The 14,439-nt window shown below is 37.6% G+C and overlaps 1 protein-coding gene across 4 annotated transcripts in view; it reads right to left on the reverse strand.

Annotated features, from left to right (window-relative positions):
- Positions 1–14,232, reverse strand: part of LOC103719900 — a 36,480-nt gene extending 22,248 nt beyond the window's left edge. For 3 of the 4 annotated variants that reach the window (XM_017845915.3, XM_008809385.3, XM_026809707.2), the window contains exons 1-11: positions 14,122–14,232; positions 12,236–12,927; positions 11,331–11,976; positions 9,567–9,636; positions 8,274–8,404; positions 8,095–8,149; positions 7,806–7,951; positions 5,523–5,695; positions 5,277–5,416; positions 4,860–5,147; positions 386–535 (exon numbers count right to left, since the gene is read on the reverse strand). In XM_017845915.3, the coding sequence (XP_017701404.2) occupies positions 386–535; positions 4,860–5,147; positions 5,277–5,416; positions 5,523–5,695; positions 7,806–7,951; positions 8,095–8,149; positions 8,274–8,404; positions 9,567–9,636; positions 11,331–11,976; positions 12,236–12,869 (2,433 nt within the window). In that variant the 5' untranslated portion in view covers positions 12,870–12,927; positions 14,122–14,232. The remainder of the gene's footprint in view (positions 1–385; positions 536–4,859; positions 5,148–5,276; positions 5,417–5,522; positions 5,696–7,805; positions 7,952–8,094; positions 8,150–8,273; positions 8,405–9,566; positions 9,637–11,330; positions 11,977–12,235; positions 12,928–14,121) is intronic. The other variant, XM_017845913.3, reaches the window with a different exon arrangement.
- Between the last annotated feature and the right edge of the window lie 207 nt (positions 14,233–14,439).

The raw sequence follows: 14,439 nt of genomic DNA on the forward strand, positions 1-14,439 counted from the left end.
AGTTATTTATGCACAACCTACTTTCTCATAATTTTTTCATGATTGCATTCTTGAAAATATTCTTCAAAATGTCACTTATTGCATGATTTTAGTCTACAACATTTGCGAGCAATCTTGAAAGATCTCATGAAGTTGGGCATTTAGCACCAAGAAGGGTATTTAGTACATCTATACCAAAATAAACAAATCTCAATTAAAATATCCACTAGAGAACTATGACACATGCATGCATGCATATAATACACACAAATATTTTGTAAAACACATCCAGAGGGAAAAGGCACTTTTCAATAACATAATAATGTAGAAACTTCATGTCATAAGTAGTTTACAAAACTTCTGTTACAGAAAAACAAGATCTTGACTGTTAATTTAGCAAACCTACCTGATCATCAATGAAAACAGCATTTTGAGACTTGTGCCAAAACTCACAAAGCCGGTTAACAGAATTTAAATGATCATTATCAAGTCCAGGTGGGCACCCATCAGGCAGCCTGGGCAATTTATAGAAAGGATTTTTCTTCACCTGTAAAGCCTGGAAAATGATACATAGTTTATATCTTCTGGAACCACATAGATTAGTCCACTATAACAAAATATCATTTCAACAAGGAAAAGCTCAAGATAGATCATTTCTAGACAGCATCAATAAAGAAGGATAAAATACCTTAGCATAAGATAGAGGGATTAAGCAACATTTTCTATTAAAAAAAATATATAAACCAAACATGTGAAAATGATCAGACTATCAAAGCAAACAATATCAAAACGTAAGAATTTTTAAAAAAAATGAAAGTTCCAGACAACAAGGAGAAGTTGCGGATGATTTTTTTTGCCAAGAGTACATTATCAACATAAAATCCAATGATGCAACTCATGCAAGTATACATGCCAATATTTCAGCATTTTATACGAAGTGCTTAAGGTTGAAAGAAAGCATCACAAGGCCAAAAGTAAACAATATAATGGTATCCATTAATCTCCAACCTGGTGATGTTATGCAGATAAATTCACGTTTTGATAAGACCAGGCCATTCCAGATATATAATAACCTAATAGACTCAGCCTAAGCTAGTGCTGCAACTTTACTGTTTGAAAAGGATGAACTTTTGATCAAAGGGTTTAGGGTCCAAATCTGTATTTAAAACATCATCATACACACCTTTTTTCATCAAATATGAGGTGCGCTACAGAACAGCCCAAAGTGGAGAAGGTACCAAGGAAAGGATTGGGCAAGTTTTGTTGCCAGCATTCAGCCTCATGTCAACCCACTAAAACACACATGAACATATTTTGAACAAAAAAGATTGAAATAACACCATTTGTATCCTTTAATAGTAAAGGTTGACAAATGAGCATTCAGAAACCCGACTCTAAGTAGCTGGGTCAAGGCATGATGGGTGTTGATGGTAGTTGTTTTGGAAAAAACATGATTATAGTTACTTTGAACCGAAAATATATCTGGAATTGAAGTGAAAAGGCTCAAATTTAGGGATATATGGCATCATGGAATTAAGAAAAGGAGAACTTAACATAAAGAATGAAGTTTCTTGGAGCTTTAGGATGAATCTGTAGAATTTGAGAAAATCTGGAAAAAGGATTGGAACTGAGATCTGCTTTAAGATCTTCTATAATCAAGGAAGTGAGAAGGAAGAAATAAAGTGCAAAAGGACTTCACCCAACAGAAAGATATCTCACTATTTCAGTCTTGAGAGCCTGCTTTGATGCCTAGTCTGAAAGTACTACAGGTTTTAAAAACCAAAGGAATGGATTGGTACTCCAAGAGATCCCTGTAAAAAATAATCCTACAAACTTATAAATAGCAATCAGGAACTAATCAAATAAAAGTGGCTAGCCACATAATGCAAATTGCTAACAACCATATTAAAAATCAACTAAAAAAAGAAGAAAGAGAATTTTTGTTAGAAAAAATAAAACCAATTCTTGTTGATAGCCGCACAAGCACATATTCTAAAAAGATTCTTAGAGATCTAAAAAAATTAAAATAACACAAAAATGCAATCAGATCCTAGTGAAACTAACAGTCAAAAATCACCTACTGCTCATCTTCCTCTGAGAACATCAAACATGCCTCCAATTACCTTTTGCATAACAACCCTTAGACAAACTTTCTAGCAACTCCACAATAGGACAAAGTAATAACCTGAATCGGAATTCATAAGCTGAAAGAAGCACCGCCCATCTTCTTTGTTTTACCTGATAAGACCCCCAAGAACTGCATCAGGCCCATAGATCCACAGATTAACACAAGGGGGTGTGGGGTTGGTTCCCTACAGTGAATTCTCAAAGTCTGTCTATTAGCTGGTGCACCGAAAAAATGGATCAGTGAAGGCCTAGCACTGCCGAGGCTCAGCATTCCATATATGAAATTTGCAGGTGTCAACTCAAGCATATTAAACCGGATTTTAGTGTAAATTAAAGTCAAAAAAAAAAAAGATATTAGTAGCTAATTTGATGACCATATCACACAAAATTTCGAAAATATAGAGAATGACAGAAATGTTAAAATGCCGGTAACTCAAAAAAAGTCTCTTGTGGTCATCTAAAAAATAGAGTGAAAGTCCTTTCCACATTCTCTCATAACCTATATTACCAAATTGCCATTATCAACAATAAACTACAAAACTTGCCTTCTATATAAATTGCCTTATAAATACAACAATAGACTACAAAATACTGTACATTTAAACATCTGTTTCTTCTAATATTGGTCAGACACATGCTTTTGAGCATGCGGAACACACTTATATATAAAGTGGAACCACCATAGTCACATGCCCCACATTTGGTCTCAACAATCACAACCCAGTCTAAGAGCATCTCATTGATGGAAGGATGACAGGAGGCTTCTGTATGCATGCAATGGTGAACCTAAAGGATTAGGAAAGCCCAGGATGTTAAGCTCAAGTTGATATCAAGGCCAATTTTTCAGAACTGCAATGGAGGTGTTATTCCAGATATTGCAAGAGACAGAAGACATATTAAACAGTCCTAGGATCAGAGGTTAGAGAAGAGTTCTGTAAAGGGATTCTAAAGGTTTTTGCCTAACCAAGTAGGTTCAAAGTTGACTCAATGTCAAAATTCAGGTAACGTTGACAGTTTTTCTCAGAAATGAATATTTTAAATGCAGATCTAAATAGACTACTAACTGATTATTAAAGTAATGATGAATTGCAGGCTATTGGTTTCAAGTAGTCTTGAGAAATCAAAGTTGCATGAAAAAGGATTCAGAATTTTCCATATATAAATCAGTTCAAGTTCAAATATGTAATAGTAGAAAAGAAAGAACAATTTAAAGAAATGAAAGGACAAAATAAGAGAAGTGGGAAGAACAACCATGCAAAGGTTTATTCAAATCTCATCAGATTAAGCTCAATCATTTGACAGTAGAGAAGAAAGAATAGTGAATAAAAAAGAAAAGGAACAGTTAAAAGAGTACAAGCAGCAAAAAGAAGATATAGAGAGAGGAAAGAAGAGAGAAGAGGAAGAACAACCCAACTTGGTTCTCCTCTTCCAAAAAATGCATGGTTCAAAATTCTTCAACATTCATCACTCTACATGAACCCCTACTTCAACAACACCATTCACCTAAAAGGACTCTTAGCTTGCCCATCATGACCCTAGACTCTTTCAACATAAGTTTGACAACAAAAAAGAACTAATCAGCCTGAACCTCCAATACATCTGAATCAAGGTCCGCTGTACTGACCATACCGACGTACCGATGGGCACCGGTACCGGTACGGTACCATACCGAACCGGTATTGTACCGGTTCGGCTGGTTCGGGCCAAAAGCCAAAAAAAAAATTGAGGTCGGTACGAGCCGGCCGGTACGGGCCGGTAACGGGTCGGTACGGCCGGTACCGACCGGTACGAGTTGCGAATAGTTGAAACCGAAAAATATAGTTGTACCGTACCGATTCCGTCCGGTACCGATACGTACCGACCCGTACCGATCGGTACGGCAGACCATGCATCTGATAGTTTCCAAGTAACATCAGAGAGAGAGAGAGAGAGAGAGGTGATATTGGAATCCTGAGAAGACTCCTAAAGTCCTTTTTTTGGTAGAAAGGAGAATCGCGGGCCTCAAAATGTAAAGAAAGAAGAACCGGAGCAATCAGCAGTTACAAGAGAAGATAAAGACAAGAGTGAGGCCCCTCCTCCACAGAAGGCTATTCCCCCAGAACCCATTACAAGCCAGCAAGTCCACTGGCTGGTTCCCCCTCTCGAAAGGCATGAGAGACCAGAAAATGCTGAGGAGACTGGATGGTAGAGCAAATGTCGCACAACAGAAAGTTTGTGGTCAAGAGTTGAGAAGTTAGAATCATTATCCGGGGATAACACTACTAAAATCTCTCCTTACAGTAGACTTGAGCATCTGCTTGGTCGCCAGGTTTGGGCCAAGTTGGGGTCCCATATCAATACAAAAAATCCAGGCCCGAGCCTGGCCCGGTGCACCTCAGACTTGAAAGTTGAAGCCTGTTTTTATGAAAATATTCCTACCCCTGACAATTTATACTCAATAAAATTTTTCAGTCTTCACTTATTATGGCACATAGTTTATAATAAAGAGTAAACTGAGTACAACAGCGTGATTGCTGCTTCAAGGAATAATTCAGCTCCCAACACAGTGATCATTAGAAGTTAGCAACTTAGCTTATGAATTCTAACAAACAACCATCCAAAACTACATGCTAGAATAGACATGTCAAGAAAAACAAAACATGTAAAAAAAATGCATTCAAGCTTCATGTTGTCAGTAAACAGTGATGCTAGAAAGATGAAACTAACAATTAAAGCAAGCCTCTTTGAGGAAAAATCAATCTTATCAAACCTACCTTCTCAATTCTTGAAGGATCAGAGGCTTTCTTTGCCTCCTCGCGCCGAGTCTCATAATCTTTTATAAGCATCTTCCCATCAGATGAGCATAAAAATGGTGAGTTTTCAAACTCCCATGTAGCATGCTCATAATCAAGACCTTTCCATTTCACAAACCACTCATGATAACAATATGAAATATTATTACCAAGCCCACAAAAAAACTCATCAGCTAATTTCAGGGGCATCAGCAACCTTTTCTGCAACAACCTGTGAGGCTCAGTCCATTCTTGCTTCCATCTTATGACCTGGAAAACATTAAATTAAACAAGAAAGATAATTAGCAAAAAATATGCAGCTTATAGTTTACAAAGTGTTAATAAGAAAATGGAGTGGCAAAATTGTCCATGATGACATATTAAATATCCATAGGGAACCTTCTCTTTCTGATATCTCCTATGAAATTTAGATACAAGTGTAGGAGCTTCAAGAAGCATCTGGCTTTCCGGAATCCAATGGTTATGGACATGGGAAACACCTTCATACTTGACAAGATAAACCTTGCCATTCTGCATTCCTAGAACCATAGCACATGTGCAATATTAGCAAGATTGACATTATTAATTCAATTCAACAGAAAATCAATTTGCAAGTCTCAAAATTTGATTGATAATCATTCTCACCCTCTTTAACATCCCAAATGGATTCAATCCCTTTAGATACCGAGTGTACCCCAAACTCTATCTTTTTTTTCACGCAACATATACAAAGCCAAAGGCCAGGAGGAATACTTTGCAGAGGTGGATCCAGACAAGAAAGATGGTAGCTTCTTTTGCAGCCTTTCCCATCACAACATCTAAGATTACACAGATAATTTACCATTTCTTAGTTACATAAAAGAGAAATTAAGGTACCATGTAACAAAGGAAAACACACAAAACACACACACACAGAGGCAGGGGCGGCCCAATACGTTTGGGGGCCTAAGGCGAATCCAATGAATGAGGCCCCTTTTTTTTAATAATAATTTTTTTAATAAGTATAAAATACTTTAAAAAATAATATGGAAATAGATAGCCATCAAGTACACTATTTCAACAAAGATACATGAATCTAGACAAAAAGCCTCTTCAGTTTAATATAATTTTTGAATGGAAGCACAGAAATATAATTGCTCTAAAAGAAGGGCCACGAAACTGATTAAATAACTGAGATAATGCTTGGCAATACTGTTTACCATGTCAAGCAAGAGCAGAATAGGAAAAGGGCATCCCATGGCACTTCATGGTCAAGGTAAAGAAAAGAATTTGTCCAGAAAGGAACCTCTCTATAAGAGAAAGTAGGGGCATTATGGGAAATTCACTCCATCTAATTAATAAAAGTCCCATCCCACCATCTCCCCCTTCAAGTGAGTACCCAAGCAGCAACTGCAACATCACGGCACAGCAGCCATTCAACCCCCTCCCTCCTTTTCTCTCTCTACCACCCAAGAGGGGAGAAGAAACCGAGAGGAGAAAATTAAAAGAATCTCCACCCTCCAAGAAGTCCATCTCCAATCCCCCTATCTTTCTTCCTGATGGCCCAGCTGGATCAGGAGTAATGTGAGGGAAGGAAAACCAAGACCAAAATCAAAAAAGAGAAGGGATGAAAGATAAGAGTGGCTTCAGGCATGTATCAAGCCAATCAAATCCCTCCTCTCTCTCTCTCTCTCTACCTCGCCACCCAAAACAAATCTACTGTCCCCAACTTTCCAAATTGCCCTCTGCAGGCCAGGAAACTCTCCACCTCCCTTCCATCAAGGGGAAGACTCGTAGCCAGCTCCTGTTCCCATTTTATATGGGCCTTTGCTTCTTTTGGTCACGGTCACAGAGGCAAGGATGAACTTCCCTCTCTCTCTCTCTCTCTCTCTCTCTCTCTCTCTCTCTCTCTCTCTCTCTGCTCCCTTCGCCTCCCGGAGGCCTTCCATTGGCCCGAGGCCTTAGGCGACCGCCTCGGTCGCCTAAGGCTCGGGCCGGCCCTGCACAGAGGCATCCCAATATCCTTTCTTATTTCAGACAATGTGAACTTAAACTAGCATGTAATATAGGAGTTCAAAAACTGAATCAACAGCAGTAAAATAAACGGCACTGGAAGGGACTTATAGAATCTAATATGGTCACTAACCATAAACATAAATCATAATCATCAATCATTACTCAATTATTTAGCATTGGCTTCATGAATGCAATTTCTATCCATTTCATATTATGATCTATTCCCAGTAAGGAGAACATACACTGGTCTTACCAAATCCTTCCGCGCAATTTCTATCCATTTCATATTATGCCTTCCCTCCATTTTCTTGATGAGGTTTATATAAGGTATTGCATTTTTTCAGAGAAAAAGAAGAAAAAGTTTTGTATCGATCAAGCATTTTCTCCTTCTTTCCCTCCCTGATATTGGTTCAACTGGATCAATAGTAGTTGTTCTTCAACAGTCTAGGATCAAAATGTCAAACTTTGCAGTTATAGTCTAAAAAGTTTCTGTCATGCGAACATCTCTGGCAACTGCCAGGAGCACAAACAATTCTCAAAGTCAAGATCACATTTCGTAAATTCAGTAAATTTTATCAGAAGATTAAAGAATCTAAATATGACAGATACCAAATACATAAAATATGGATGCAACAAAAATAGTACATTAACATCACAAAATCAATTTATTCTTAAGGTGAACAAGGCACCATGGTTATCGACAATCAGAAATATGAAGTTCATTTCTTACAATCAATAATTTATTAAAAAAAGATTACCCTTTTGTAAATGAAACATTATCTTTAAAAATATATATATCAAGCAAACCCATGATAGGATGACAAAGACCACATATTTATGATTTTAAGAGTTATGTATTTATGCTTTTTAGACGAGAGCTAGCATGTACACTGACATCAAAACCAAAAACAGATAGCAAACAAGGTCACTCACAAAAGCAGTCCAGGATGCTTGCAGATGATGCAGGCATTGGCATCACTTTCTGTTTGAATTTCCATTGAGGATTCCTTCAAGTAAGTTGAGCTAAGTTGCTCATTTGGAACACCTATGCAGTCACTGACTTCAAGTCTTCCCCTATCCTAATGCAAGTAATTAAAGAAAAGAAGGCAACATCAATTTGCAGATAGCACACTTCAAAAAAAAAAGAAAAGAAAAGAAAAGAAACTACTACAATAAGAAAATTAGATGAAAGTAACTTCTGGTGAAACAAAAATTTAGTTACCCCATCCATAGGAACGGTGACATTTATAGTATCAGCTGATGGTATGAAGCTTTGCCTTCAAAAATAAAAACAATGTTAGGATAAATTGTACAAGTACACAATGCCTGGGTGCCATACATTCAGCAGAGCTACATAACCATGAAAATAAAGTGTAAACATAGATACAAGGTACACCGTACATTGTAGATCCAGAAAATTGTTCTGTAGTTTCTAGCACTGAATTGCCTTTAGCTTCAACCCCTTGACGGCACCCAGCAACAGTCTCATCTTTGTGTGGATTTTCCAACACAACAACCGTCTCTAAGACTTCCTGCAGAAAGAGAAAATAAGCATACCATAAATATTTCAGCCGACAAAACCAAAGGATATTAATTATTACCAAGGATCACCGAACTGGTACCGAAAGTTGTACCAGTCGGCGACCAGTACGGTTCGATACTAGGGTCCGAACCGGTACCGAGCCGGTTGGGCGTACCGGTTCACGCACGGGCACGCCCTTTTTTTTGGGGGGGGGGGCGGAGGGAGTTCTCTCTTTTCAAATATTTTTTTAATGTTTTCTTGATGTTTTCTGATGTTTCTATGATCCCGATTTAAGTTAGATGATGCATCTTATTACTTAAAAATGATACAAATTATAAAAAAAATAATATAAAATGTCTTCAAATCAAGATACAATCAATTACATACTTTTAAAGTCCAACAAACATACATAATAATATCTAAAATCGGGTCGAGTGGCAATGCTTCTCGTAGATAGCCAAACCATCAGCATAATTATTGTCGTTAGCCCCCGGTTCGCACCGAGTCCGAGTCAAACCGGACGGCTATCTATACGACCCGATCTGTGACCGAGTCGGCTCTATTCGGCCTAAACCGAGTACGGCCCGGTTCGGCGATCCTTGATTCATATTACAAATTGCAAAGTCTGACCAACATGTTAAGCCAAGAGTTAGAGATGACTTTGCTGACAAACAACTATTACATTTTTCTAAGATGAAATGAAAGAGAGCAGAAGCATAAGGCAAACGAACAAGGTGCAAAATATTGCACAGCAGTAATGCCCTACCAATTTCAAAGATCAAAGAACAGGATCAAAGAAAACAAGTGACCAAAGTGAGGCAAATGAACAAGGTGGTACATATTATACAGTAGTAATGCACTTCCAAATTGAAAGATCCAAGAACAAGATAAGAGGGGGGAACAATACCAGAAAAACTCACAGAATAAAAACAGTATGGTGATGGAACATTGTAGCAGGTTATGACTATAAGAATCTATATACTCCCAAATTTTAGTCCAGACTTCCAACACATTATAATATGAAGACTACAAGAAAGGACTGTTGTTAAAAATTAGTTAGCTTAATATGCATGCTTACCACCTACCTTCTTGCTGCACTACTTAAATAAAACCAAAACAAAAAGATTATGATAAAAGGATTACAAGCAGCTATAAGAGAAAAAAGAGCATACCTCATGTTCTGTTGTGTGTTTACATGAACATAATTCCTGATCTTCAGAGTCTTGCACCCTGCCCGAAACACTGGCATATAAATAATAAGAATTCTGATCTCATATGCACGAATTCATCCATGAAAATCAAAAGTTACAGACTTGTATAAAGATCTTTGGGAACAAAATCATTTGGCACATCAAATATATTTTACCACTTAAAAGCATGTCCACACTCTCAGTGGAGCATATAAAGAATATATCTCTCAAGGTTCAAAATTCAGGATGGTTTAAGGCAGGCCAAATGAAATTCAAATTTGGCGGTTTCAGTGATTTCAGTTCATTTACAAGTCAAGAAAATGACAAAAAGAAAATGACAAAAAAAATGGAATATAAATAGAATCAAAACAAGCCAAGAAGATGCATTAAGTACATTTTAGAGTATTTGTACTGTTTGGACTTTGGACCTTTCAGCATATTATGTGCACTTTGTGCAATTTGCAAGCTTAGAAATAAATGTTAAAAGATTATTAAAAATAAAAATGTATAACACTTATTTAGAAATAGAAAAATATAAATTAAAATAAGTAAATTCAAAATAAGTTAAAATAAGATTATATGTCATTTGATATAAACCTCATATACTACGTTTATCTGTTCATAGATTTAGAAGATTTTCATAGGCACATATTATGGTAATTAATTTTGCCCAAGCACTCTAAATTATTTAGAAAGCATCTTAAGTCACTTTTAGCCAACTAGCCACTTGAGGAAAAGGAACTTCCCGCTACGTATAAAAACCTGACTAGACTTTTAGGTGACCTCCAAGATGCTTAAGCAATTCATTCCCTATCATCTTTCATGTGACACATTCTATCATATCTTTTTATGGAGAAAAAGAGTCTGAGATGTATTTGCCATCAAAATAAAAAAAAAGAAATGAGAGCAAGAAATTGATAATTTGCGGTAAGAAAAACACTCTATAAACAAGATCAGACATTTGTTTTGAATAGTAAGCTGTAACTGAATCAAACTTATTTCTCAGCAAAACATGGTTGAGAACATTAAGTGCTGTAGTCAAAAAAGTTGTTCTTGAGATAAAAAGGTAGAGTCTACATTCAGCAAGGCATAGGGGAAACACTTTCTACGACCCCAAAAAGAGAAACATGCCAATGGCCTACAGTCTTATTCTGTTCCATAAACCTCACTAGAATAGAAAGCTAGAATTAGTTAGTATTATTCACTTTTATCCCTTTAAAAGATAGCACATTAGTGTCTTTCCAACCTTTCTCTAAGGTAAAATGGAGGAATTAGCTCGCCCCTTCTCCAACAAGGTATTTAAAAAAAAAACTCATATTTTTTCACAGAAGCCATAAATTCTTGTGATCTTGTCTTATAGAATAACAAATGAAACTTGTTTGAGCAACAGGAAGAACAACAAGAGCAGAGCATTGAAAATCTGGCTACCATGGCGGCACACATCACTAGTCCTGCTTTGTAGGACATGCTGGGTTTTGTTTTTACTTCAAGAATGTCTATTCACATTTCACAGCCATACCAACCAAAGGGCTAGCAGGGTAGAACTAAATGATTCAATTCCAAGTTGCTCACACACCCTAAGGGAACAATATTTCCAGGAAATAATTGCTTCCATCAGATATTTGGCACCACCATTGGATATAAAGAATCAAGAGGAGAACCAAATAAAACAAACACTACCTTGAAAAATAAGGAGAATCTGAAGTCAACATTATGAAGGGAGAAGCGAGAAAAATGAAAGCACACCTTTGAAGTTTAGAGCACACTGTGCATCGCTCCAAATTTTTCTTTTCAGTCATGGAAGGAGAGGAGGACATGGCATCTGCTGTGGAAGTTTCCAGAATAAGGATTTGTTTATTTGATGGTCTTACTGAAATGGGCCCACTTTCTGGATAAAGATCACCAGCAAGGGCCTTATCTTCAGAGGAAGACTCTACCAGTTCTGCAGTTCCGAGCTCCTCTCTATCAAATCCACATGCATTAATTCTGTCGCCTTCAACATTGTTCTCTCTTCGAACATCACCACCACTATTCTCTTTGGCAGTGCTCCCAACTGGAGAAGATTGTAACAAAATACCACCGCACTTTGATTGTGACCAACCATCTTCAGTTCTAGGCTCATTAGTTTCAATAAATTCATGTTTCATGCTAGAACTAGGTGTCTTTCTGTTTCCCACAGTTCCCAATGTCAACTCAGCAAGATCTTTTGAGTCAGAACTAGAGCCCTCCACAGCTTCTTCAAATTTTTCATCGGAACATTTCCACCTAAGCTCCTCTTCCTTTCTTTCACTGCATCCATGTCCATCTTTTTTCAACTCCATAGAATCACAAGCCCCAGAATCAATTTTATCTCCGTGTGATGTGTCATCTTTCTGGTGCATTGCGGTAGCATCTAAAAGTCCAAAATCAGCAACAGAAAAAAATTAGAATGCATGAATTTGCAAGTAAAATCAAGCAGGATGCCAGAACAAGCATAGCTAGAAGACAAAGTTACTTTATTTTTTACAACAAAAGTAAGCATCATGCAGATATAAAGAGAACCATATACTGCTTCATGCAAAGGTTTTCTACATGACAATGTTTTGTTTCAAAATTGAATGAATAGGCATAAATAACAATAAAGAAACTTAGTTGAACTGTTTAAGTATTACCTGAACTTCTGGGTTTCTTCACCTGTGGCTTAAGTAATGCCCTGTAACTGCGTGCATCCAATCTCTTTCTCTTTTTCAATAATCCATCACTCTTAACATCAAGTTTCTTGTCTTTTCTCTCTTCTTTGGTGACTGATTCCCCTAAGTTTTCTTCATTATTCACTTCCTTCACTTTCTTCTTCTCCGTCAGTGGACTTGAGCTTTTGTTGGACATCTTTGAACCAGATGAACTTGAAGCACTGTACTTCTCAATTCTCTCTGACCTTCTCAAAGGACTTTGTGGCCTTTTCTTCTCAGTTCCTTCCAACTTCCTCTTATCTAAAGAAGCTGGAGTTTGATTTTTAGGCCTTCCAGATTTTTGCAAGCTAGAAAATGCACTCATTTTTTTCATAGGTGTTTCCCTAGTAGACCTTTTCAAATTAGATGAATCCATTGATGCATTGCCCAGGGTGGTCGGACTTTTGATATCTTTTGAATTGATTTTATTATTTCTGCATTTTGAGCTGCCATTTGCTGTTGAACCAGAAGCAATGGACCCTTTCATATCTTTCACTATTCCCCCAGCACTCCTCGTCTTTGAGTTGCTAGTGCCTTCATCCTTATTGAGACGTCCTGATCGGGTACCACTAGCCATCTATTTTCACTTGTAAGGCACTACAAAGCATAATTTCAGTATGTTTTGACCAAGTGACCTGCAGAATTATATGGGTTGATAGTAATCGAAAGAATAGAAGGTTAGTTGATTGAAATCAGAGTGGTGAGCCCTCCACAACTCATAAGAGTAAAAGGAAACTAGGGGAAACAAAATAAAAGAACAACCCTTCGATATGTATGATCACAATAAGCCTGCCATAAATGCAACCAGATGGTCATTAATGAAAGTCAACTCTAACTTAAATCAAGAACAAATTGAAGGCTTTCCTTCAAATTCAGTGAGCATAGTTAATTTGCTATGCGTCTCCATATGTGTGCAATTCAGCTTTTCTACCCGAATAACTATAAAATACTTAAGCTTATTTCTAATCCATTCTAAAGGTTAACAACTATTTCTCCATCTGCAATTTAAAAATCCAAAGAAATATGACGTTCACTCTCCTTTCCAACCATGGATCACCTTCATCAGAAGCAGTACTAATATAAGCCCTCAACTACATTGGTAATTGTACTGGTTCGGAAATACATTCAAGACATGCAAGACGAAAATCTACATTCCACTTCCAGTCAACCAAAATAATATCAACTAAGGTATGCAGAGATAAAACACTGAACCCTAAATTCAGAAATGTACGTGTTTAATTTCAAGAAAAGAGAATAATCTAAAACTCGCGTATCAAATACCGTTAGACGACTGCTTTGAATTCCAGGACGACAAATTGTGAGGAAAAAGAAGTGATCTTGAACTGCGACAAACTAGATTCTAAGAAAACCAACGCAGTGATTACACTAGCTCCAGGGCCGTTGCCGTGATAAAACCACGGCTATCAAGGAGACAACAACCCTAGTTGTCGGACAGGTCGTATGCAGCAATGACGAAGCTCCGCAAAAGACAAACCTTCCCGACCACTCCTTTAGCCGCTAAAACCCTGAGACAAACTTAAACAAACGGCGAAAATCCACGCTAAAAGACTGCGGGGAAGGCAAATCAATAACCCGGAATCGGTTCTTGCTCTCTTTCCCCAAGATTTTATGGAGAAAAACATGAACATGTTTCGGACGAAACCCTAGAACGAAAAAAAATGACGGGAATCGAAAAGGAAAGAAATAACTGACGTCGACCACGAACTATTGGAAAGGAAAAGAAAACTGCAAAGAATTATAATTCTCGAAAAATCTGTAGAAATTTGGCGAGGAGAGGGATAGAAGATGGATGGAATCAGGGTTCTTACGATGGAGAGAAAACATCGATCCTGGCTACGGCGACGCGGCTGGCGAGAAGGGGCGCGGGGTATGGGGAAGGGAGAGGGAACTGCGGGCAGGGCGTTGGAAAGAGAGGAAGGAAATCTGAGGTATTTCCACCGGAGAGGTATAATAACGTTGAGGACTAACATGAAATTTAGTTTGACCATAACGCCCCTGACGAAGGACCGTCAGTAAGGAAAGAACAGCTGGCCTATAAGATTAGGATTTGGAACAAGTCCAATCACAACCGTCCGTCTGTTGTGTACTATGCTCTCTACTTTCGAGGCACCTTTGCTGTCCTCTGT

Source organism: Phoenix dactylifera, chromosome 18 (assembly GCF_009389715.1).
Source record: "Phoenix dactylifera cultivar Barhee BC4 chromosome 18, palm_55x_up_171113_PBpolish2nd_filt_p, whole genome shotgun sequence".
Classification (NCBI taxonomy): domain Eukaryota; kingdom Viridiplantae; phylum Streptophyta; class Magnoliopsida; order Arecales; family Arecaceae; genus Phoenix; species Phoenix dactylifera.